Source organism: Astatotilapia calliptera, chromosome 5, assembly GCF_964374335.1.
Source record: "Astatotilapia calliptera chromosome 5, fAstCal68.1, whole genome shotgun sequence".
NCBI lineage: Eukaryota > Metazoa > Chordata > Actinopteri > Cichliformes > Cichlidae > Astatotilapia > Astatotilapia calliptera.
The window spans coordinates 5,474,972-5,499,400 of NC_137426.1; the positions used below are offsets into that span (position 1 = coordinate 5,474,972).

Here is a 24,429-nt window from a genome sequence, read left to right on the forward strand (position 1 = left end):
ACTGACACAATAAAAGATTCTGCAGAATATTGGGTTGAATAGACTTAATGGATAAAAGTATCCGGGCACATGACGCTCTGTTTTCAGTCCTATAGCCATGCAGCTATGCAGTCTGCTTTCACAAACATTTATGACCGAACAGGCCATTCTCACTACATTTGAGTAATACCACACTAGATATTACATGATCAGCTGTGGTATTATTGCAAAGTGGAACCACAGCAAGTCAGCCATGAAGTAGCAGACCACATAAAGTTACAGACTTTACGTGGGGTCACTGTGCCAGTGCCGAAGTGAATAGTGTGCAAAAGTCTGTGTATGTATGATGCATACATGGGCTCTGCTTGAAGTCTGTGAAATACTATGTCAGTAATTCCACTTTTATAAAGCTCGACTTGAGTTGGAGATTTAAGTGTAAAATATAAGAGATGATGTGATTTATTCCTAAATTTAAACAAGACTGGGCTCATCTTGAAATTTCAATCTGTGTAAAATGAAACAATGAAACCAAAATGAAAATGCAGATTTCTATGCAAAGATACTGGTGACGGGAGCGAGAAGAAAGACAGCGTTTGACTGTTGTGGCAGAGTTTAATTTTCTGACACTTCATAGTTCTTATAACAAACAAACTGACAGAATACCGTACACACAGCAAACAGACAGAAAAAGCTCAGTTCAAAAAATAAAAAGAATAAGAAACAACACAAACAGCAATGCCAAGACTTTTAGAACAGACCTCAACGACGCCTTTGAAGTAAAGTCCATCAGATAATCACAACAAAAATCTTCATATATGAGTCACTCTGGTGTGAGAAAGGTGATTTCTCTTAATATACATTTTTAAAAAAGGTGAACGTGGTCTATGAAGCTGCAAAAAAGCCTTAATATGTAAATACTGTTTTAATGGTAACCAAAATCCAGCTTATGAACACCACGGCCGGGCAGATGCTCAATATTTCCAACAATAACGAGACAAAAAGTGTCTAAAGGGTTTGTTTTTGTAAAGCAGCATAAATAATACCACTACTTTGTTGTTCTTACAAAGGACAGAAAAGTGACCATTTTCACACAATACTTTCACCTCGTTGTTAAAACGTGACAAAATACAGAAATGCAACACAAAAAATACCAGTACAGCAAAAAAAGACCTCACTTGGTCCCTCAGGTTCCACGTTAACAAACAAAACCAAGAGAAAAATAAACACATTGTATAATTGATACAGATAACTATAGCACACTTGGCACAAACTATTCCAAACACGCATCTACCGACTTCAAATGTGCAACAGTGTGCAGCAAGTAGGTCTAGAAATGATAATCCAGTGAGGAGTAAGGCCAGAAATCAGTCCTACGGGGCTCAGCTCATTTTGATTTAATGTTAGAAAGTATCTCTGCTGCCATCCTGTGAGCATCTCTGAGACTGACCGAATTATTAGCTGCATATTCTTTAGAATGAGTTTGTTTTTGACCTTAAAAACAGCAGTTTGACAAAACTATGCCAACTCCAGGGTCACTCACATGTGCTGTTTATCCTGCTCAGAAGCTGGTATAATATTGGTTTAACTGGCTTTCAAGATAAACACATTTAATGTAAGAAAAAAAAACATGTTTAAGGTGGAAATCACTGAAAACATTAAGTGGATTAAGTTATTTTATTTTTCTAAACATTTGAGAAGATATGAGTTGTGCTTAGTGTCTCATGAACAGCACACAAATATTTCAAGTCATCAGTGAAATCACATCTTTTCAGAGACATTTAGAGAAGACACAGAGGGCTACAAATATGTCAAAAAGAAAGTAAAAAATAAAAAATCAACTAAAATTTTTAAGGTAAGACAGAATACCTGAAAAAACAAATAATTTTTTAGCTCTGGGTATTTTATCTACACTTAAAATATTTTCAAATATTCAGCGGATTTCGTTTTAGTTTTAGTTTTATAATGCCGAACCGAACACGAATACGTTACGTCCTGTAATTGTCCAGGTCGAGTGGTGCTCAACCTTCATGGCATTCAATACCCAAACATTCATGATGAACATGCACAGTATTATTTTCCATTTCAGTGTCCTGCTCAACCTTCAACGTGAGTGGCAGCAGCACAGTGGGCATAAAGCGTCAGTGTGCTATCAAATTCACACAAGCACTTAACCACAATTTATTTTTTAATATGAATTTTGTAGGTTGTTTGTCAGGATAAGCCCGGCAATATTCTCTGTTTCTGTTCCATAAGATGGCAACAATGTAACAATGAATTTAACCTAGCTCAGTAATTCTCAAAGTCTGGGCTGCAGCCCACTTGTACCCACAGTAGGTACTACAGGTGTTCTGTGAGAGGTATTTTATAATAAATAAAGTTTAACCTTATTTTTTAGTTACAAAAAATTAAGATTTTTTTATGATGGCTATTTAAATGTAAACATCCTATCAATTCATGCCATGTATGTGACCTAATTTGATCTGTAAAGTTTCCCCAATGTTGCCAATGGCAGGAAAAAAGGTGAAATGCAGTGATTTAAAACCGGCAAATCAAGAGACGATCAAAGTGAATCTGTGCAAACACAACGATTTCCAATCTTAAGTTGTGAAAAAAAAATTGAAAATAATTTTTGATATTTGAAATTAAATTGTGGTGTTATTAAGATCGGAAATTGCTACAGTGACACCAGGAAAGAGTGCTTGGAGAGCATGACACCAAAGATATTGTGAGAGTGTGCAGTTGACTTGGAATCTTGCTTCCTTCAAAATGGCTTTTTCAAAGATGGGGACCAGGTCTGCAACCCCAGTTGCTGTCTTCAGTTTGCTGTCAGTTTGTGACAGAAGGGGCTCCAGTTGGCAAATTGTGAATCTGTTGCTGTCTGTTGCAAATCTGTTGCTATCTACATACACAGAAATTTACACTCAACAGAAATTTAAATGAACTACTTACATTCAGAGTCCAGTTACAACCTCATAGACTCAAAACAGAAATTTCTCCACAAATAGCGATGTGATGGTTGCTGCAAGACAGCGAAATGATATAGATGCAGCTTTGCTTTTATTTAGGAATACAAGCAGTTGGCAACAATTTGTGTTAAAATCAACTGCAAAGAGATGAGGCACAGATGAGTCCTGCACAGACTGACTCAGATTGATTGCTACTTGTTGGCAATCTGTCTACATTTATAAATTAGACGGCAATTATTTGCAAGCTTTAACCAGTCTGTCTGAGAGTGACTGGAGTCAGTTTGAGTCAGACTGTTTGGACACAGGCTGCCACGGAGCAGGTAACCTACAAAATCACCTTAGGATCAAAATTGGGCACCCAGTTAGTTTTTGAAACTACCTGCAATCGGTTGCTGAATGCAACAGTTTTACTGTAGTGTGACTGAGCCATAAACGATACTTCATTCTGGGACACTGTCGATACAATCATGTTATTCAGTATCCTGGCCTTACTAACACTTGCTGTTGTACTGAAACCAAATGTTGTAGTATTTCCCCTCCCAAAATATGCAATGTTATATACCTTTTATTATTATCACTGTTTCACTGCATGGCTTGTTTCTTCTTTACATTAACATGTCAGAACCCTCATGTACATTGTCCTTCTGCTGTACAAACTACTGCAACACATATATTAATCTGCAGGAGAAAATTATTTAAAACAAGTTATTTTCCTGTGTTTTTGTAACACAAACAGTTAAGACTAGGATGAATGAATTTCAGCTAATCAAGTGGTTGGTTTTGGTCTTTTCATGGGATGTACTGTAACCTCATCCTTCAACATTAAATTACACATTTGCTTTATAGTAATTCTCCGGTCAGCTCAAGGCTGAGAACCACTGCTCTGTTTCAATGCAGTACGACGACCGTCAGCCTTCAGTCCACATTCAGTGGGATTTTTCAAATACAACTAAAATCACAGTTTGGTTTGAGGAATCAACATAATGTATCGATACAATTATCCAACGAAAACAAAGAAACGCTGTTTCCAGTCTGCAACAAATGAAATACACATTTCAGGGATGATATTAGCAGCATCAGGCATGGCGACTTTAAACTAAAACAGTTTATGTTTCTCAAAATACTATAGACAATCACATAACACAAACATGACCAATCAGATTCAACAGCTTTGTTCTTCAGTATTTAATCCAACAAATCTTCTTTTTCACTGTGAATTCACGTCAAATTTACTGTGAATTTGTGATGGTCAACAGGGTTTGTTGATGTTTCTGCCAGTTGCACAATATCATCAGTTATTTTCCACCATCTCCACTGCTGTAGGAAACGTTTAGAAATGCAGCAGCTCTCATCGTATCTACAGTACATACACGACATGACACGAGCGTGATTCTCAGGTCACATATCTACAGTCCTCTACCTCAATAATGTCTCCATAACTGGTGAGTCCTCTGGAGTACACCTCTCTTCTCACTGACCCTGTATTAGGGAACACGGTACGTCCATGAATGTAGTGTTACCTGCTTCCTCCTCCTCTGCTTTTCTTCCCCCTGGTGGGGTGAGTTACATCTTTCAGCCACACAGTCACAGAGCCGAGACTTTGATGATGTTGGCGCCAGCTGAGCTTGTTGTGGTCTGAATGCTCAAGGGTGGTGGGTGACTTGGAGGTTGGGGCGGCCTCCGCTGTGGGGGCCCGTGGAACCCGTCTCCATCAGGGGTTAAAGCAGGGGGTGTTGGGAGGCTGATGATGGCTGTGGTGATCTGGCCACTTTTGCAGTTGATCCTGCTGCTCTCGTCAGTTTTAAGGTTGAGGTTGGAGCGGCTGTTAAGTATAATTAAATGTGGTTAATGTCTAGTACAAACAGTAGTAATTGCATATGTAATTACATATGATTTTTAAGCAAAACATGTTCTGTAATTTCTATAATGTTTTTGTAAATTTGGGCAGGAAATGAAGATTCTGGAGAAATTTATATACCAAAGTTTTATCAGTTAACTGCACTCACAGTCAGCTTTATTATTTATGCCTAAACAAATCTTTAAAACAACACTTTATGACTTTATGGACAGAAGTACTGGGCCACCTACACATTACACCTACAGGAGCTTTTATGACATCCCATTATAAATTCATAGGCATTAAAATGGAAATGGTCTCCCCTCTGCAGCAATAATGGCTTCTACTCTTCTGTGATGACTTTCTACAAGATTTTGAAGTGTGTCTGGGAATTCTTGCCAATTCAACCGGGAGAACATTTGTGAGGTCAGACACTGATGAGGGGTATGACTCACAATCTCCACTCTTGTTCATCCCAAAAGTGTTTAATGGGCTCTGTGTGGGTCACTCAAGGTCTTCAGCACTATCAGCTGATCATAATGTTATGGCCCATGCTTTGCGCACTGGGATACAGTCATGCTGGAAGAGAAAAGGGTCTTCCCCAAACTGATTTTTTCAACACTGAAGCATAGATCAGTCCAAACCAGACCAGACCAATCCTAAAAATAAACAACCCTATAAGGTAAAATTCGGTGGAGGAGGGGTCCGGCATTTGCCAAACCAAGACTAATCCGTCATTCTGCCTGGAACTCCACAGAACATATTTCCACTGCTCCAGAATCCAGGGGCAGTGGACTTTACACCATTCCAGCAGACGCTTGGCATTGTGCTCGCATGCTGCTCTCCAGACGTGAAAACTCATTCCACGAAGCTCTCGTCAGACAGTTTCTATGCTATCCCAGAGGAGGTTTGGAACTCTGCAGTTATTCAGTCAGCAGAGCATTGGTAAGTTTTAAGCCCTGTGTGCCTCAGCACTTTGTAACTTTACTTGATCTGACACTTAGTAGCTGAATTGCCGTGGGTCCTAAATGCTTCCACTTTGCAATTTGCATACCACTTACAGTTTATCGTTGAATATTAGAAAGGAAGATATTTCAGACAGACTTGTTGCAACAATGGTATCCTAGTACTGTACCATGCTCAAATTAATTGAGCTCTTTAGAACGACACATTCTTTCACAAAGGTTTGTGAAGGCAGAAGTCTAAATGCTCGATTTTATACATCTGTAGCAATGGGACTGAAAACACCTGGAACCAGAGACCAAGAAGTGTGACCAAATACCTTTGTCCATATAGTGTATCTAGTGATGCATTTGAGAAGTAAAATATGAAACATGTGAGTCCTTAAAATACCTTTTATTTTGAGAGGAATTTGTGTAATAAAGCTGTACAAAACTAAAATGACATTTTTAAAAGTTAATGTACTCTGCTAGTTAAAAAGTATAACTAATTTCTCAAAGATATATTTTATTTAATTAGATTATTTAAATGCAGCTGGATTAATGTTGACAATTGCCTATTCAGATCCATCTATTAAATGTCTAGAGTCGAGTGAGGGACTTCAAAGTGTACCCCCAGAGATGTGTTTTGGAGTGAAAGATTAATGCTTGCACACATAAAACAGTTTCAATGGCCAAACACCAGGAGTTTGAAATTTTTGCCAAACCTCTGATGCTTGCCCCTGCATCTGTTTTTGTTTCACCTGGTGGTGTGGGACAGTGGGTCACCACACTGTATGTGGATGGCACTGAGCTCCTGCAGCGGGCCCTGGTGTGTTGAATGGGTGGTGGGCAGGCTGGTGTTAGGCAGAGGAACATTTCTCTTTCTCTTTCGACTACAACAGGTACGTGTGGAGCTGTCATGGCTGGATACAGAGGGACTGCGTGAGGGATAGGTCTGCAGAGCCGTTTCCAAACAGTTCTGCTCGTATATCTGCTCGTCCACAAACTCGTGAGCCTGGAGAGAAAAAGATGAATGAAAAAAAAACATGGGGATAGCAAAACAGGAGAGAGGAAAAACAGCAGTCTGTAAATAGGCTACACAACAGCGTTATAGGACTTGTTGCCCAGTTGTACTTCACTTATAATTTTACAAAAGGAACCACACCAAAACAAATACAATTTAAAGAAATTATAAAAAATAACCTTCATCTTATCATACAAAAATCATGCACCTGGCTGATTTCCTTTATTGGCTGCCTGGATAACACTGTCAGTGTTTAATACAGATCTTAGCCAACATCTTTTGCAACAGTAGCTTTAAAGACTTTACAGTGGATGCAGATTTGAGACAAACCTTTACATGACGATCTAAATCCTGTCCTGTCCTCAAACTGTAGTACGAACCAGTGTCTTCTGTGTCTTGTTGCACAGGTCTGCACAGGTTACCATAGCTAAACTTTAACACAAGTATACCACAGACCAGGTTTAAGTGAACTTAGGGGTAGTTATGTTTAACAGATACTGTGAATATTCCTTTAATATCATAATTTAAGTTCAAGAGTAGTTTCATCCTCATACAGAGACTAAAGGAATACATAAATGTCCAACATTATGATGTACAACTGTTAGCTTGAAGCCAGAAAGTTCTAATTCAAGCTCGACTGACTATCACAAGTATAAACTGACGTATTCTGTCTAATAGGGAACCTTAAATTTAATGTGATTCAGTACTGAAAGGAAACTCATTTAAATGTTGAATCTTTACTTCATTGTCATGCCTGAAAATCTGAACAACTGTGTACAAAAACTCAGTTTGAATAAATATAAAACAATATAGAAATGTGAAAAATAGTGACAACATCGCAAATCACAAGCGACAACACAGAGAAAATAATAAAAGAGAATATTCCTCTGTCCAAATACACACTGGTGTGCCGTCAGTGACGCCTCATCTGTGTGAACTGCATGACAAAACTGTGGTGGACAGTTCAGAAACCAGGTTCACTGCAGTGTAGCAGATTTGGCATCGTAATATGCCAAATGTAGTTGATGGTGCAGCTGAGTTGTAAAACCCCGCAAGTTCCAGTTTTTACAGACCCACTCTAAACCCCACACCCACAAAGTCCCATAACAACTGTCAACCTGGCGTGCAAACATTATGACATTTTTTTTAAAAATTATTTATTTTACCAAGAATGTGTTTTTTGCTTCCAGCTGAACTCAAACCACAGATTTGAGAGCAAAGAACACCTTACTGTGACAATGACAGACATTTTTGGCAATGCCCTAAACACCTTTTTTCATCTGTTTTGGGGGAAGTTGGCAGCTACATGCAAAGTCAGTGTGAAGAGCAAGCTTCTGATAAGGTAACATTTGGAAAATCTAAAAAAGTTTCATCGCTAGCTTCATTAATGTTAGCCAAGTTTTCAGCCATAGCTACACAGTGGACATGTATATTTATAACAGAGTGCACTTACTGTTGTTTTCTCCAGACAGTGCAGTAGGTGGTGGTGTTGGCTCTCTAACAGAGAGATGGACTTCTGGGTCAGCTTCTGCTCATCCTCTTCTGTACCCTGATTGTACACACACGCACACACACACACACACACACACACACACACACACACGCACACACACACGCACGCACGCACGCACACACACACACACACACACACACACACACACGCACGCATGCACGCACACACACACACAGTAGGTATTAGTAGGTATTATGAAATTATTCAGGAAGTTGCCCTTGGACATAAATCTCTAGACATAAAGACCCAGATGCTGAGATTGCTCTTTGATATTTACTCAATACTTAATACTTTGAAAATGAACTTTTAGTAATGAAGTAGTAATAAAAAGCCGGAGGTTCTGCTTCATGGCATTCAGTTTCATCTGAACTCTTTTTGTTCATGTTTGATGAGTTTCTCCTCATTTCAGTTATGAACAGGTAGACAACAGCTCCTGCCAATTGCTTTCAAATAATTTACTTGTTACATAGTGAACCACATTCCTGTTTGGAGTGAATTGATCCCTTATCTTTAGGTCTGCTTAGCAAGTGGTTTGTCCACTTTCTCCAATTTGTAATTTATTTCCTATTTTGTAGTTTTTTGTTTTTTTAAAAAAAATCCACAAACAGCCTACTGTTTTTCTTTGATTTGTTTCCTTGTCTAAGCAAGCAGCAAAATAACTTCCAATTTCAGTTTATTGAGCAAACAACATGCAAATTATAAAACCGTGCTACTGCGAATCCTCTAACTTAATTGTCTAAGTAGGTACTGCTGAGTGTTATTTGATGCTGGAGGCAGCTAAACAGTTATTGATGTCAGAAGCTTCAGAAAGAAGAGAAATCGCAGAGTTTGAGGAAGGGAAAAAAAACCCACAGAAGCAGAAACTTATGGAACCCTTTGTTGGTATTTTTCCTGACAGGCTTAGTTTGAAATTCAGCCTTTAATATTCCTTTGTCTCAAAGTAACTGCAATTACCAAATAACATGAAAACTGAAAATGGTTAATTCTCTCCCCACACTGTTCATTGTTACTCAGAGGATTGGGGTAGGAGGCAAACCAGCCCATGGACTCTCATTTGGATTCCAGGAACATGAACAACACCGTCACGTGGGCACGTTTTCCGATCGCTGGATTTGTGCATTTATCCTCTGGCAGAGGACCTATACACACATAATATAGATACAGAGCGAGATTCAATGGTCTTTCATGTAAATAAAGAAGCTGACTTTGTGCAGTCAGTAAAAGGAAGCTGATCACGATAACCGTGCTGCTAATGAATGATTGGACAATAACTAAATGTGTTTTTTCCCAATGTATTTGTAATAAAAAACTCCCCCTGAAGCAGTGGTTCCCGTATTTTGTTATATTTTATTTTCAAACTCCATTGCATTTAGTATATTTAGTAAACAAATAAACAAATACAAGTAAACTGCAGTAAATTACAGGTAGCAATGAAATAAACTACTAACTGTTTTACGTCCACATCTACACGGGTATTTTTGAAAACGCAGCTGTTTCTACGCGTTTGGGCCTTTCGTCCACACATAAATGGTGTTTCGAATCACCGAAAACTGCGATTTTTTTAAAAACTCAGGCTACGCCCACGTGTACATGGGTATTTTTGAAAACGCAGATTTTTCTATGTGTTTGCACCTTTCGTCCACACTTTGGGAACCTCTGCCCTTAAGTATTCAGTGTTATTCATGTGATGTCCAAAACTACAACAGTAATAATGAGATGTGTATAATTATGTGAACATATCTTTTTGAGGGACTGAGTAAATGAAATAATCCAAAAATTAATTGTCTTGATTAAAGATGTATTCAGGGATGCAGGACTCTTTTTATAGGTTATTTTATTTAATATTAAATGATGTATCAATTAATTTTGTTACTTTGTAGCAACTCAATTTATTTATTTCAGATTCAAGAAGGTCTTCTACCATCTGGGCATTTTTCAATATCCTCAAAATGGATGTATGACCCAAATGTCAAGTTCCTGGAGATGTCATTAGAGGGCTGTGATTTGTCAGTCTGGCTATCCAACTAATGTTGTAACTGCACTATTCAATCACATATTACCATAAATAGGTGTTCAAATCAGTTAGAGAATGACATTAATGCACTTTATCCAATGTTAAGTTACTTCTGTATTCTGGAGCTGGCCTGGCCATTGCCTCAATGGAAGTGTGAAGGGTAATATCAGTTAGTTTGGCATTTAGCTGTGAGTCAGGTCCAGGATGCTGTGAGTTCAGGATATATAGAGTGCTATGTGCTGTGGCCTCAGTCACACAGGCCTAGACCAGCTGGTCACCATCTGGCAATCACCAGTCATGAGGATTAAATGTGTATTCCTTGAATATGCCTCACCTTTGTCACAAGGTGAAATAAGTCACAAAGAGGTTTACACTGAACACCTGCAAACACTTGCCAACTGCTCTCTCCAAGCGGTAGTGAAAACAGAGAGTTGTACCTCAAAGTAAAAGGCATAACTTGACTTTGAAGGCAAATTTTCTCCATTTTTGGTAATAGTTAGGTTATAATTGCAGACAAGATTTTCTATACAGAACACAACAGCAGTTGTCTCAAGGCACTTTAACCCCAACAATCAGACGACCACCTATGAGCAAGCACTTGGTGACAGCGGGAAGGAAAAACTCCCACTCCCAAAACTACCATAACTGTGGGCAGCCATGGCAAACTGCTAACGACCAAAGCCATCTGAAAGAGGTAATCGGTGCAGCATCGTCTTTGCAACCAATTTCACCAAGTGACTCATAATGACCTCCATGCACCCAGTTTTCCTGGTGAGTTGTGGATACCGGATCTCTAGGCCTTTGTGATTGAGGTCTAAGCTAGCTGTTGAGTTACTACAGCAGTGCCTCCCTTTAAAGTTGGGTCTGCTTGTTGTCACTGTTTGTGCAATTATGCATATGTTGAATATAAATAATACAATTGTGAAGCTTCCCACCTTTTTTCATTTCATTTGCTGAGTAACCAGTGAAATAATAAATATAGTTTTATTTAAGCTGATGTCCGAGTTGTTGCATACTTCTATAGCACATTGATCAAGATAGTACCTAAACTCAGATCTTATTCAAGATTCAAGATTCAAAGTGTTTATTGTCATGTATACAGAAGAAATAGCATTTCTCTGTGCAATGAAATTCTTCCTTTGGTGTCCATACACAAATGCCAAGTTAGGTAAGGGTTAAAGGAACAAGATAATAAAGATAAAAATAAGGATAAAAAGTGTGCTGATGTACAAATTGCAGTTGGGGTAGGTCAGCTGTTCAGGAGTTTTATAGCATATATTCTGGATGTATGCTGCTATTTGAAAAAAAAAAGCCATTGTTTCTTAATAACAATTAAAATAAATATCTTGTTATATTTATCTTGTTATGGTCCAGTGTTCCACGACCAGGACGAAAACCGCATTGTTCCTCCTGTATCCGAGGTTCGACTAACGGACGAACTCTCCTTTCCAACACCCTGGCATAGACTTTCCCAGGGAGGCTGAGGAGTGTGATCCCCCTGTAGTTGGAACACACCCTCCGGTCCCCCTTCTTAAAGATGGGGACCACCACCCCGGTCTGCCAGTCCACAGGTACTGCCCCTGATCTCCACGCAACATTGCAGAGGCGTGCCAACCAGGACAGCCCTACAACGTCCAGAGCCTTCAGGAACTCGGGGCGGACCTCATCAACACCAGGGTGAGGGCCTCCAGCTCGCACTGGAATGGTTCGCAGCCGAGTGTGAAGCAGCGGGAATGAGGATCAGCACCTCCAAATCTGAGGCCATGGTTCTCAGATTTGGAGGTGCTGGTTCTCAGGTTCTCAGGGTGGAGTGCCCACTCTGGGTCGGGGATGAGTTCCTGCCCCAAGTGGAGGAGTTCAAGTATCTCGGGGTCTTGTTCGCGAGTGATGGGAGAAGGGAGCCCGAGATCGACAGACGGATTATGGCTGCAGCTGCAGTAATGGTGAAGAGGGAGCTGAGTGTAAAAGCGAAGCTCTCAATTTACCGGTCGATCTACATCCCTACCCTCACCTATGGCCACGAGCTGTGGGTAGTGACCGAAAGAACGAGATCGCGGATACAAGCGGCAGAAATGAGCTTCCTCCGAAGGGTGGCTGGCCTCTCCCTTAGAGATAGGGTGAGAAGTTCGGCCATCCGGGAGGGGCTCAGAGTAGAGCCGCTGCTCCTCCACATCGAAAGGAGCCAGCTGAGGTGGTTCGGGCATCTGACAAGGATGCCCCCTGGGCGCCTCCTGGGTGAGGTGTCCCAGGCATGTCCCACCGGCAGGAGGCCCCGGGGCAGACCCAGGACACGCTGGAGAGATTATATCTCTCGGCTGGCCTGGGAACGCCTTGGTATTCCCCCGGATAAGCTGGAGGAGGTGGCTGGGGAGAGGGAGGTCTGGGCCTCTTTGCTTAGGCTGCTGCCCCCGCGACCCGGCCTCGGATAAAGCGGATGAAGATGGATGGATGGATAAATATCTTGTGTTTCACCTTTTTGAGCTGCCAGACAGATAATTCAGACTTATTTCAACAGACTTATTTATGTATCCTTACTTTCTGTAAAAGGAAAAAGTTATTTCTTTTTTTTTTTTTCTGAAATGGAGATGCTGTAAACCTTCAAAAATAAGTGGGTGACATAAGGTATAATACCTATGAAAAATTTGATTTGGTCTAAGCGCATTATCAAGACTAGGAACACTCAGCTCCTGGGGCGGAAAGTTGATCATTTTGGAAACCTGAAAGTGTACTAATGCATAGCTGATGGCATGGGCATGCAGGAAGTACAAATATATGTTTATATACATATTTCAAGGCTTGATGGCATCAAGTAAATGAGTGACCCACTCATTTATTTTATATATATTGTCCTAGTTCACTACAGCCTTCTTTTTTTGCGTTCTTGTATGTGCTGATTTTTGTATAAGTGAAGCTGGCTTTTATTGGTGTGTGGCTTCTTTCTTTGTTTCTTTAGTGCATGACGCACCATTCCTCTGTGATACTGTTTTGAGCAGTTTTTTTATAGATTTAAATGACTCCAGGAAAAAAGATCAGATAAGAGATAAAGCTGTAATGCCTTCGTATGCAAGATTACCATAAAACTCAACAGGATTATCAATACCCGTGATCTAAGTAACAAATAAAAAAAGCCAAGATGCAACCAGACCCCGAGTGAACTTCTAGTCTAACTAATGACTGTGACAGAATCAGTGATTTTTGTCATATATCTCCACTCACTCCTACCTCGGACCCACGCAGCGTCACCGACTGTCAGAATTGACACCATCGTAATTTGATGCATCAGGACTCTGGCAGCTTCATCACAGACACGAAAAGGAAAGGGGGGTGCTCAGTGCTCACAGATGGCATTTATATGATAATTCTAACCACTTGCAGACACCCATGAGCTTTCATACTGGACTCTATTAGGTCCAAATGGATTTTAGTAACCATCTGCAAGGAGGGGAGTGTGTCACTGAAAACACGAGCGATGGTCTAGATGGATGGGATTTAGGCAATTTGCTCACACTTTACCTAACACATTTTTCCACGGTGGTTATAATATATGTATATATATATATATATATATATATATATATATATATATATATATATATATATACAGTGGGGCAAAAAAGTATTTAGTCAGCCACCGATTGTGCAAGTTCCCCCACCTAAAATGATGACAGAGGTCAGTAATTTGCACCAGAGGTACACTTCAACTGTGAGAGACAGAATGTGAAAAAAAAATCCATGAATCCACATGGTAGGATTTGTAAAGAATTTATTCGTAAATCAGGGTGGAAAATAAGTATTTGGTCAATAACAAAAATACAACTCAATACTTTGTAACATAACCTTTGTTGGCAATAACAGAGGTCAAACGTTTACTATAGGTCTTTACCAGGTTTGCACACACAGTAGCTGGTATTTTGGCCCATTCCTCCATGCAGATCTTCTCGAGAGCAGTGATGTTTTGGGGCTGTCGCCGAGCAACACGGACTTTCAACTCCCGCCACAGATTTTCTATGGGGTTGAGGTCTGGAGACTGGCTAGGCCACTCCAGGACTTTCAAATGCTTCTTACGGAGCCACTCCTTTGTTGCCCGGGCGGTGTGTTTTGGATCATTGCCATGTTGGGAGACCCAGCCTCGTTTCATCTTCAAAGTTCTCACTGATGGAAGGAGGTTTTGGCTCAAAATCTCACGATACATGGCCCCATTCATTCTGTCCTTAACACGGATCAGTCGTCCTGTCCCCTTGGCAGAAAAACAGCCCCATAGCATGATGTTTCCACCCCCATGCTTCACAGTAGGTATGGTGTTCTTGGGATGCAACTCAGTATTCTTCTTCCTCCAAACATGACGAGTTGAGTTAATACCAAAAGGTTCTACTTTGGTTTCATCTGACCACATGACATTCTCCCAATCCTCTGCTGTATCATCCATGTGCTCTCTGGCAAACTTCAGACGGGCCTGGACATGCACTGGCTTCAGCAGCGGAACACGTCTGGCACTGCGGGATTTGATTCCCTGCCGTTGTAGTGTGTTACTGATGGTGACCTTTGTTACTTTGGTCCCAGCTCTCTGCAGGTCATTCACCAGGTCCCCCCGTGTGGTTCTGGGATCTTTGCTCACCGTTCTCATGATCATTTTGACCCCACGGGATGAGATCTTGCGTGGAGCCCCAGATCGAGGGAGATTATCAGTGGTCTTGTATGTCTTCCATTTTCTGATGATTGCTCCCACAGTTGATTTTTTCACACCAAGCTGCTTGCCTATTGTAGATTCACTCTTCCCAGTCTGGTGCAGGTCTACAATTTTCCTGGTGTCCTTCGAAAGCTCTTTGGTCTTGGCCATGGCGGAGTTTGGAGTCTGACTGTTTGAGGCTGTGGACAAGTGTCTTTTAAACAGATGATGAGTTCAAACAGGTGCCATTCATACAGGTAACGAGTGGGGGACAGAAAAGCTTCTTACAGAAGACGTTACAGGTCTGTGAGAGCCAGAGATTTTCCTTGTTTGAGGTGACCAAATACTTATTTTCCACCCTAATTTACGAATAAATTCTTTACAAATCCTACCATGTGAATTCATGGATTTTTTTTTCACATTCTGTCTCTCACAGTTGAAGTGTACCTCTGGTGCAAATTACTGACCTCTGTCATCATTTTAAGTGGGGGAACTTGCACAATCGGTGGCTGACTAAATACTTTTTTGCCCCACTGTATATATATATATATATACATATATGACAGGCCCCTGCACGGTATGTACCACCGGCAGATAGAGGAGGTGGCTGATATCCAGAAATCCTACCAGTGGCTGGACAAAGCTGGACTGAAAGACAGCACAGAGGCACTAATCATGGCAGCACAAGAACAAGCTCTGAGCACAAGATCCATAGAGGCTGGGGTCTATCACACCAGGCAAGACCCCAGGTGCAGGCTGTGTAAAGATGCCCCAGAGACAATCCAGCACATAACAGCAGGGTGCAAGATGCTAGCAGGCAAGGCATACATGGAACGCCATAACCAAGTGGCCGGCATAGTGTACAGGAACATCTGTGCCGAGTATAACCTGGAAGTCCCGAGGTCAAAATGGGAGATGCCCCCAAGGGTGGTGGAGAATGACCGAGCTAAGATCCTGTGGGACTTCCAGATACAGACGGACAAAATGGTGGTGGCTAACCAACCGGACATAGTGGTGGTAGACAAACAGAAGAAGACGGCCGTAGTGATCGATGTAGCGGTTCCGAATGACAGCAATATCAGGAAGAAGGAACACGAGAAGCTGGAGAAATACCAAGGGCTCAGAGAAGAGCTCGAGAGGATGTGGAGGGTGAAGGTAACGGTGGTCCCCATGGTAATCGGAGCACTAGGTGCGGTGACTCCCAAGCTAGGCGAGTGGCTCCAGCAGATCCCGGGAACAACATCGGAGATCTCTGTCCAGAAGAGCGCAGTCCTGGGAACAGCTAAGATAATGCGCAGGACCCTCAAGCTCCCAGGCCTCTGGTAGAGGACCCGAGCTTGAAGGATAAACCGCCCGCAGGGGCGTGCTGGGTGGTTTTTATATATATATATATATATATATATATATATTGTATAAAAGAGTGAGGGGATGATTGATTCAAAAAGTAGAAAGTTCTGATCTTTATGCGCAGACATGCATTACAGTAGAGCAAATAATTATTTATGTCCTCTTCTTAGGCTAGGCATTAGAAACTGAATTTCAAAACTACTTTCAAGTTAATCTCTATTGTCTCCACTGTTTCATTGTTCAGCGGCTCCGTTTTGCTTTGAAGCCTCCTTTAATGCACTAACAACCTAATTATTACCAAGAGCGACTCGACAAGCAAGTAAGAACAATCTTACATCCTAGATAACCTCAGCTTACCGTTTTCACAGACACAGATTAAATCAAGTCTCAGACTGATGAACAACCAAAAAAAGCACTTTGTGTTATTACACAGATAACACTCACATGGGGCATTATTAGCCTCTGCTATCACCTCTGCCCTGCATAACAACAAAAATGTAATGGCTCCAACTTCTTCTTTTATAGCCTCTAAATTACTTTTAAATTGTTCTCTGTTTATTTGACAGTAATTGTTGCCACTTTGCTTGTGTTTGCGTACTGCAGATGTGAAGTTGTTGCCTCCAAGCAACTGAGTTGCAGTGAACTGAAATAATTAGTACATGGGCGTTTGACAAGGAACAACATGATTAATACTGAATTACAACCTGCTGGCATTGCACCATTTTTAATGAGCACACTTAATTAAAACAGCTTCCAAGAAATCATCGCGCCCACTTTGCTGTTGGTGGATCTTCGCATTCAGAGGGTCAGGGGTCTTTCTCACCGTCAGCTCCAGCAGTTCGTTGAGAAGTCCGTTGCGTTTGCTCTGAAGGAAGGCGTTGGCGCTGCCGGACTTGGCTATTCTTATCCTGGCCAGTCTGGCTTTCTGGGTGTGGGACGAAGAAGAAGTCACAGCATCAGACAAGGTAGGCGGGAGGTCGGAGAAGATGACTAATACCTATTTAATGATAAGAATCTGCCAACTCATCACACAAACTCTGTAGTAATTTTCACAGCTACTACATGACTGCTCTTATCTCTGCATTTTCAAGTTTCTCTGTTTCATTATATATGACAGAGACTGCTGTCATGTTCTTGTGCCTGTAACATGCTGCTACTGAGTATGTCTGTAAGTCGGCACCCAAACAATACACTCATTTGGGATTGCTGAAAATTTAATTTCAAGTCTGAAATGAGCATAAATATGTTGCTATCTAGCTGCTGCAGATTTTTGCTCACATTTAGCTGAAATCCCAGTAGTGATGTTGGGCGATAAGGCCTGGCTCAGTTTCCAGTTTTTCCCAAAGATGCTGACTGAGGCTGAAGTCACCAGCTAGAAAAAGGTTTTAGACAGCAAATTCTACGATAATGGCTTGTCTTTGTGTTTGGGGGAAACATGATAGGATTTCAAGTTACTGGAGGCTTATACCAACTCTAGATTACAGGTGTGCAAGAATATGAGGACCTTTAAACAGGTTTAAAACAGTTAAATAATATGTAAATACTTTGATCAGTTTTTAGTCTAACACAGTGCTCTTTTTAAATATATAAAGATCTCTTATGTTTTATAGAGAAAACAACAATCAAAATCATGAAAGCAATTCTTGGGTAGTTGTAGCTTTAATTGGGATGTCTAACAACAATTTTGCCAAGGCAGTGTAGATTGAATCAAAAAGCTTTTTTTAATGAATGTCTTCTTTTAACTTTTTATTCTTTCATCTGTAACTTTAGCCCTTATATTTTCTGATTCTTTACAGCTTCGCTTTTTCTAGTTTTTCCTTCCAGTCCATTGATACAGAGTTGTTGTTGTTTTTTTTTTTTTTATAATTCATTTTATTTGGATCCCTGGAAGAGCAGCAAACTCTGACTAATCATAAATAAAGAATGAAGAATCATGATGATCTCTTTGAAACTCCAATTTTTGGCAGAAAGTTGTGAGACTTTTGAGTCTGAACCCTTCAGATTGATTCTTCTAAAAAGGATAAAACTAAAGAGTCGGTCCACCAAGAAAAGCAACAACAAAAAAAAATGGGCTCAAACTAAGAAAAATATAAATGCAACATGAAGCCAAGTCTTGCATTTAATGGTGCTGCAAGCACAAATTGATAATTTGCTGCATTAGTGCCAATTATGCCCATGAGAACCTACTGAGTTCACAACAATGTTTGCCAACATTTATCAGTTTATTTTATTCCCTTTCTGTTGCAGCAAAAAGATAAAATTGCTTTAAATAACAGATAAAATAATAGAACAAAGGAGGCAGGAAATGAGAGAGATATTGCATTAAGGATTTCATAAAATGAAGAGGATATTATGACAACTGTAAGGTGAGCTTTATCTTTAACCTCACCCCACTGTGCTCTCTCTCTCTCACCCCCTTTATATACTTTTAAGAAACAGGAGATACCGAAGAACATCTGCTTTCCAGACATGATTCAAAAGTAATATTTAGACGCTTCAAAAACTGCCTGTCAGACTAGTGAAGTTGTATGAAAAGCTGGAACCTGAGAGGTAATAATAGTGCTTGTGTATGTACGTGGTCAGTATGTGAAACAGGGGTAAAATGGGAGGATCATTGACTGCTTCTTTCTGCAGCTGAAGAGTGAATGAATTAGGAACCAGTGAAATTACCGTCACAAGCTGCCTGGCTTTATGATTGATCAAAAGTACTACTTGACACAAGAAAGGGAAAAATATGAAAGAATAAGCGTCTCTGATTTTTCTGTAAGTGCAAAAGGTTGTGCTGAGCGTCTGGGATGAGCTGCTGAGCCCAAACAGTTCTCTAAGAAACTTTTACTCTAAACACATGACAACTCCAGAGGTGTGATTGAGTCTCATTTAGTTCAAAGTTAAAGACAGTGGAAAATATTGAAGCAGATTAAGTCAAACTGCTTTAAAATCAAGTCCCTGAATAGTTAATAAAGGTATCACACATGGATCAATATTTGTCTAGCTGCAATAAAAATGATTTGTTTTCCAACTGAGCACTGTAGTGTTCATTTTTATGCTGTAAACCATTGTGTATGCTCTTGAACGAACTGCAAACCAGGCCTTTTAAAGGTCAATTAGCTTTTGATGGCCTTAAAATCCCATTGATTTAAAAGTTTGTCTGAGCCCCAGAAGGACTGAATGAATCTTTCACTGAAATGTTAGTGAAAATGTAACTGAAAATTCTCTACCAATGATAATGAATTTATTGTTTTGTCCTACAAAACTCATCATCATGAAAATGCCAAACAGAAAAAAATTATGTTTACTTAAAAGTAAGTAAAAAATGTAAATAAATAACTGAAACAAACCGAGGAATTTTCATATGTCAGATCAGGGCCGAATCCCAGTCCTCGAGAGCTACTGCAGCTTTTAGATGCATCCCTACTCCAACACAGTTGCATCAAATGGTTGGATTACCTTTTCAGCATGCCACCAAGTTTGGCAAAGGCCTAATAACAAGCCATTCATTTGATTCAGGTGTGTTAGAACTAGAGATGGCACGATACCACTTTTTTATGTCCGATACCGATACTGATATCATAAATTTGGATATCTGCCGATACCGATATGAATCCGATATAGTGTTTTTTAATCAACAAAACTGTTTTTTTAAAATATCTTGCTGCATTTTGTATAAGTTCATACTCAAGTTTAAAACAACAACTACACTAAAGCTATTCTGTTATACCTGTATGCAAAAAAAAATATTTCATAGTTCAGCAATACTGATCAATCTAATAAACTTAAACCTACACCATCCTTCCTATTCTGGTATTTTAAAGAGTACTTAGCGTAAATATTAAGCAACCTAACTAATAGGGTTCCAACTCCCAGCAACAACAAAAATAAATAAATAAAAAATAGGGAACCACCCCTCACGCGCCACCTCATGATGCTTAATCGACGTAATCAACCTTAATTTGATGCAGTGTGAAAAAAAATGCACAGAAATCAATTATTTTTCAAGAAATATTAAATAGATTCAACATCTTTCTTCAACAAAATTGCAGACTGCACAGATGGTACCTTCCCAAAGGAAAATGTACTATAGCTTACTAGGGTATATTAGACTTAACAGTTACTATATACAGTAATGGACTTCTATACATTTTACATCAGATTAAAACTTTGGGTGTCAGATTCAGATAATTATTTATTAAAAGCTCGACATTTTAAATGAGAATAAGAAAGAAAAGTATGTCTTTGTGCCCCCTTTTCCCTGTTCATGCCCTATCGGCCCCCCTGGCTAAACTTTGCTAGAGCCGCCCCTGCACAGTTACAGCCGTCAGCTGCGTAGAAAAAGATCCTGGTGTAGAAAGTAATATTAAATACATTCTAACAACAGGGCCCTGTTTCAGAAAGCCGGTTTAGTGCAAATCTGAGTAAGTATACCCTGAGTTAACGAAAACTCTGGGTTTTCGGTTTCACAAAGCGAGTTTAGATTAATTCTGAGTGAGTTACTATGACGACACACTCCGTGAAGCTAACCTGCCCCCTATCAGGTTTACTTCAACTAACCCTGACTTTCTCCGCCTCTTTGTCAGAAACCTGTAGATGTTGAAGCCCAAATTCTCCGCAGAGCTCTCCGCCGGGAGAGAGTGATTAGAGCGCATTTTATCATTTCCTGATGATTTTCTGTGTGAACGTTACCGTTTTTCAGCACAATCCATAATTTATTTGGATAACATCCTCAGGCCATATATTGCTCATGTGACACATCTCGGACATCCTCTCAGTTCTGTACATATTATTTGTATTGCACTTCGGTTTTTTGCAAACGGGAGCTTTCTGTATAATATTGGTGATGCTGAGCACGTTTCCAAGGCTACCGTCTGTCGGGCAGTCAGGAATGTTACAGTTGCACTGAAACGTCTCCTGTACTCGTTTGTGGTGTTCCCCGGTCATAGACCCACAAGAGTTATCAAAGAGGGATTCCACAAAATTGCAGGTATCAGGATGAACAAAACTTAATTCATGATGTGGTGATACTTGAACTACTACTTAAATTTTACATTTATTCTCACGGTTCCCAGGCGTGATTGGCTGTATAGATGGCACTCACATTCCAATCATTGCTCCTTCAGTAAATGAAGGAGACTATGTGAACAGGAAGTCTTTCCACAGCATTAATGTACAGGTACATAGTTCCCTGTAGCATTTCAAACTAACAAATAATTTCATTATAGTAATGGATGGTAATTTGTGTTCTCTGCACTGTGAAGATCATATGTGATGGTCAAAGGAGCTTGCAAAGAAAAGCGTCTGGACTTCTTTAAGTTGCTTGAAGACGTTTCACCTCTCATCCGAGAAGCTTCTTCAGTTCTAAGGTCAAATGGTGGAGAGTCCCAGATATAAACCTAGTGGGAGAAACCCCCCACAGAGGGACAAAAGGACCCCCTGATGATCCTCTAATCGCCTGAGCCAAGGTGTGAAACTGGGTGTGGGTCCCAATCAGCCAGAGTTTCGGGTGTGTTCATTGTGAAACCTGGCCCCACCTTATCATGCGAATTCCTGAGATCAGATGGCCCAGGATGTGAGTGGGCGTTAAGGCGTCTGGGAAGGGATCTCAAAACTGGATTATAGATGGCAGAGAGTTGGTGTCGTAAACCCCCGCCTCTGTTCAAAGATGGTCGCTCACAGTGGACTCTTTGTTTTTTAAAGTGTGTGTTCTCTTGTGCGCACCACGGGTCCATCCGTGTTAACTCCGTGTTTTCTCCCTGTGTATCTTAACCCATGTTTGCTCTGCTCTCCATCTCCTTCAGGTTTCAGATTTGTTTGTTTGATCCTTAGTTTTTCTAGTTCAGGTTTTCTTAGTTCTGATTTTGCCTCCCTTGCTTTTGTTTAGCTTTTGTTATCGTAAGTAAAGCTCAGTCGCATCAAGTAAGTGCCTTCATTTTGGGTCCTTCTTCATAACTCCACGTGGCTTGCCTCGCTAGCCGTTACAGTACCCAAGTTCATCATGAGAAGAATGTCTTCAGTTCATTGTGCCTCATTAATGTATACTAAGAAAGTGTACTAGGAAAATACTACTGTATATTAGGCTTTGGCTGCACAATTTGCAAGTTTAAAAGTTCAAAAAAAGGTAAAAAAAAGAAAGAAAAAAAGATGGGCATTAGTAAGTAAGTAAATCTCACTTGAATTTCTTTTTGTGCATAATAATTTGTTACTCTTTAAAAGAAAAGATACAACATGTCAATCTTGTAATCAATGCACAAAAATGTCCGCTGTTACTGTAGCCAAAAAGCTTCTGTCTTTATCCTTTATTCCAAAAAGTCTTTGCGTACACGTTAGCAAGCTGCAGTTTTACTCTAATGTTCATTTTGGATAGAAAGAACTTTTTAATGGCAAGCTTCACATGCAGGTTAAGCTTGTGATTCTCTTTCAGACTATAAATGTGTGCATGCTAATAGCAACAGTTGCAAGCATTACCTGCACATCCTGTAATGAAATCTTACATTATCTGAGGCTTCTAGTCTAACCCTGGACAGACTGGCATTTTTTTCTCATGTTGTTGAAAATCTTTTCTACTTCTAGAATATTTTCCTTGGACTGGAATGGTTAGCTTTTTTTTTTTTTTTTTTTTTTTTTTACCTCAGTACCAGATTCATAAATATCCCAAAGGTCTCAGGAAGCTCTTTAGATGTAGGCATGATGATGCTACACATTTCAATAACAAAGAGAAGACACTGGATGTTTGGTGTCACATATCATTCCCTACGGAGAATCTTACAACCTTACACCCAAGCTGAAATGTGATTGATCTGCTTTAACTTCATTTGACCAGGAAGTTCTACTGAGATCAAATTTCACAATTCTTGACCGAGGAAGCAAACATTAAATACAACCTCTACAACACAATATATTGCATACAAATACCCACAACATGAAGCATAAAACACAAGAGAAAAACACCCACAGCTCTAATTCCCCATATTCCCTACAATGCTTTTAAATTCACTAGAGGCCTCTTTTTTCTGAAATGTTATGTCATTTATATATTCAAATTATGAAAATGATTAAAAATTTTCTGTCTTTTTCATACAGCTTTCATCTAAAAGAGCTGTTTGAGAGTTGTTCATATGTTTGCTTGTTCAAATATGTTGAAAAAGTCCACAGAGTTTAATTGATATACTTTACTGCTTTATTCCTTAAGATTCTACTGTAAAATAAAACGGAAAACCCCATGAATGAATGTGTTATTTTTATGGCAAATACACTCAAAGCGCTTTATACAGCATCTCCCAATCACACAAGCACTTTCTAACATTCCCACTCTAATGAATGCATTGTGAGCAGCTCGAGGTTAAGTATCTTGGCCAAGGATACTTTCACAGGCAGACTGGAGGATAGGGATAGAACCACCAACCCTCTTATTAGCAGATGACCTGCTCTGCCTCCTGAGCCAAAGCCACCTGAATAAACCTCATTCTTCTATTAAAGTATAAAAATTCTGATGAAAGTATCAAATACTTGATACTTTGTTATTCTGATACATCAAATTCCCTCCATAAAATTAAAAACAAAGCATGATACTGTAAAAGGGGAGGAGAGGTTATGTTAAAAATCCGTCAAAATCCCAAAAATTGAAATTCACTAAACTCAACTTTAGAAGTAAATGCCTCCTAAAGGGTGATGAATAAGTATTTCATGGCTGGGGAAGTTCTTTAAGAAATTACTCTAAAGTTTGGTGTGCCCCGAACGAGCCTCTTCAACATCCTGACTAAAATCCAGTCATGATTGTGGTGATTTTACTTCATCGGTGGTCTCAGTTGACCGCACAAATCAGACCTATATGCTCCAACATTACCACCCACAGTCTGACAGTCAGACAGCAGAAAGGTTCAAAATGTTCACTTCCAAGACAAGTGAGCCTTGAAACTACTGCTATATAGAGCCCTCTTCCTGTTTTTTCTTTCTTCTACCCCAATAAGACCTCTCTTACACTTCCTCCTTCTGCTTCCTCGGTCTTCTTTTTATTCTCTTACTCTTTTTACTCTTGTCAGACCTCCATCCCTCTTTCCTCTCTTGCTCCCATCGTCTTGTTTTGCCCTCACGTCTCTGGTCTCAGGACTTTTTTTCCTTAACAACCTGCCATCTCTCAGTGTGGCTCCA

At 40.0% G+C, this 24,429-nt stretch overlaps 1 protein-coding gene across 1 annotated transcript in view; it reads right to left on the reverse strand.

Annotated features, from left to right (window-relative positions):
• Positions 1–571: 571 nt before the first annotated feature.
• LOC113021953 (A-type voltage-gated potassium channel KCND3-like) overlaps positions 572–24,429 on the reverse strand; it is a 102,546-nt gene continuing 78,688 nt past the window's right edge. Inside the window, exons 4-7 of the mRNA XM_026166857.2 lie at positions 17,111–17,212; positions 8,201–8,296; positions 6,485–6,738; positions 572–4,767 (exon numbers count right to left, since the gene is read on the reverse strand). Coding sequence (XP_026022642.1) covers positions 4,530–4,767; positions 6,485–6,738; positions 8,201–8,296; positions 17,111–17,212 — 690 coding nt within the window. The 3' untranslated portion in view covers positions 572–4,529. The remainder of the gene's footprint in view (positions 4,768–6,484; positions 6,739–8,200; positions 8,297–17,110; positions 17,213–24,429) is intronic.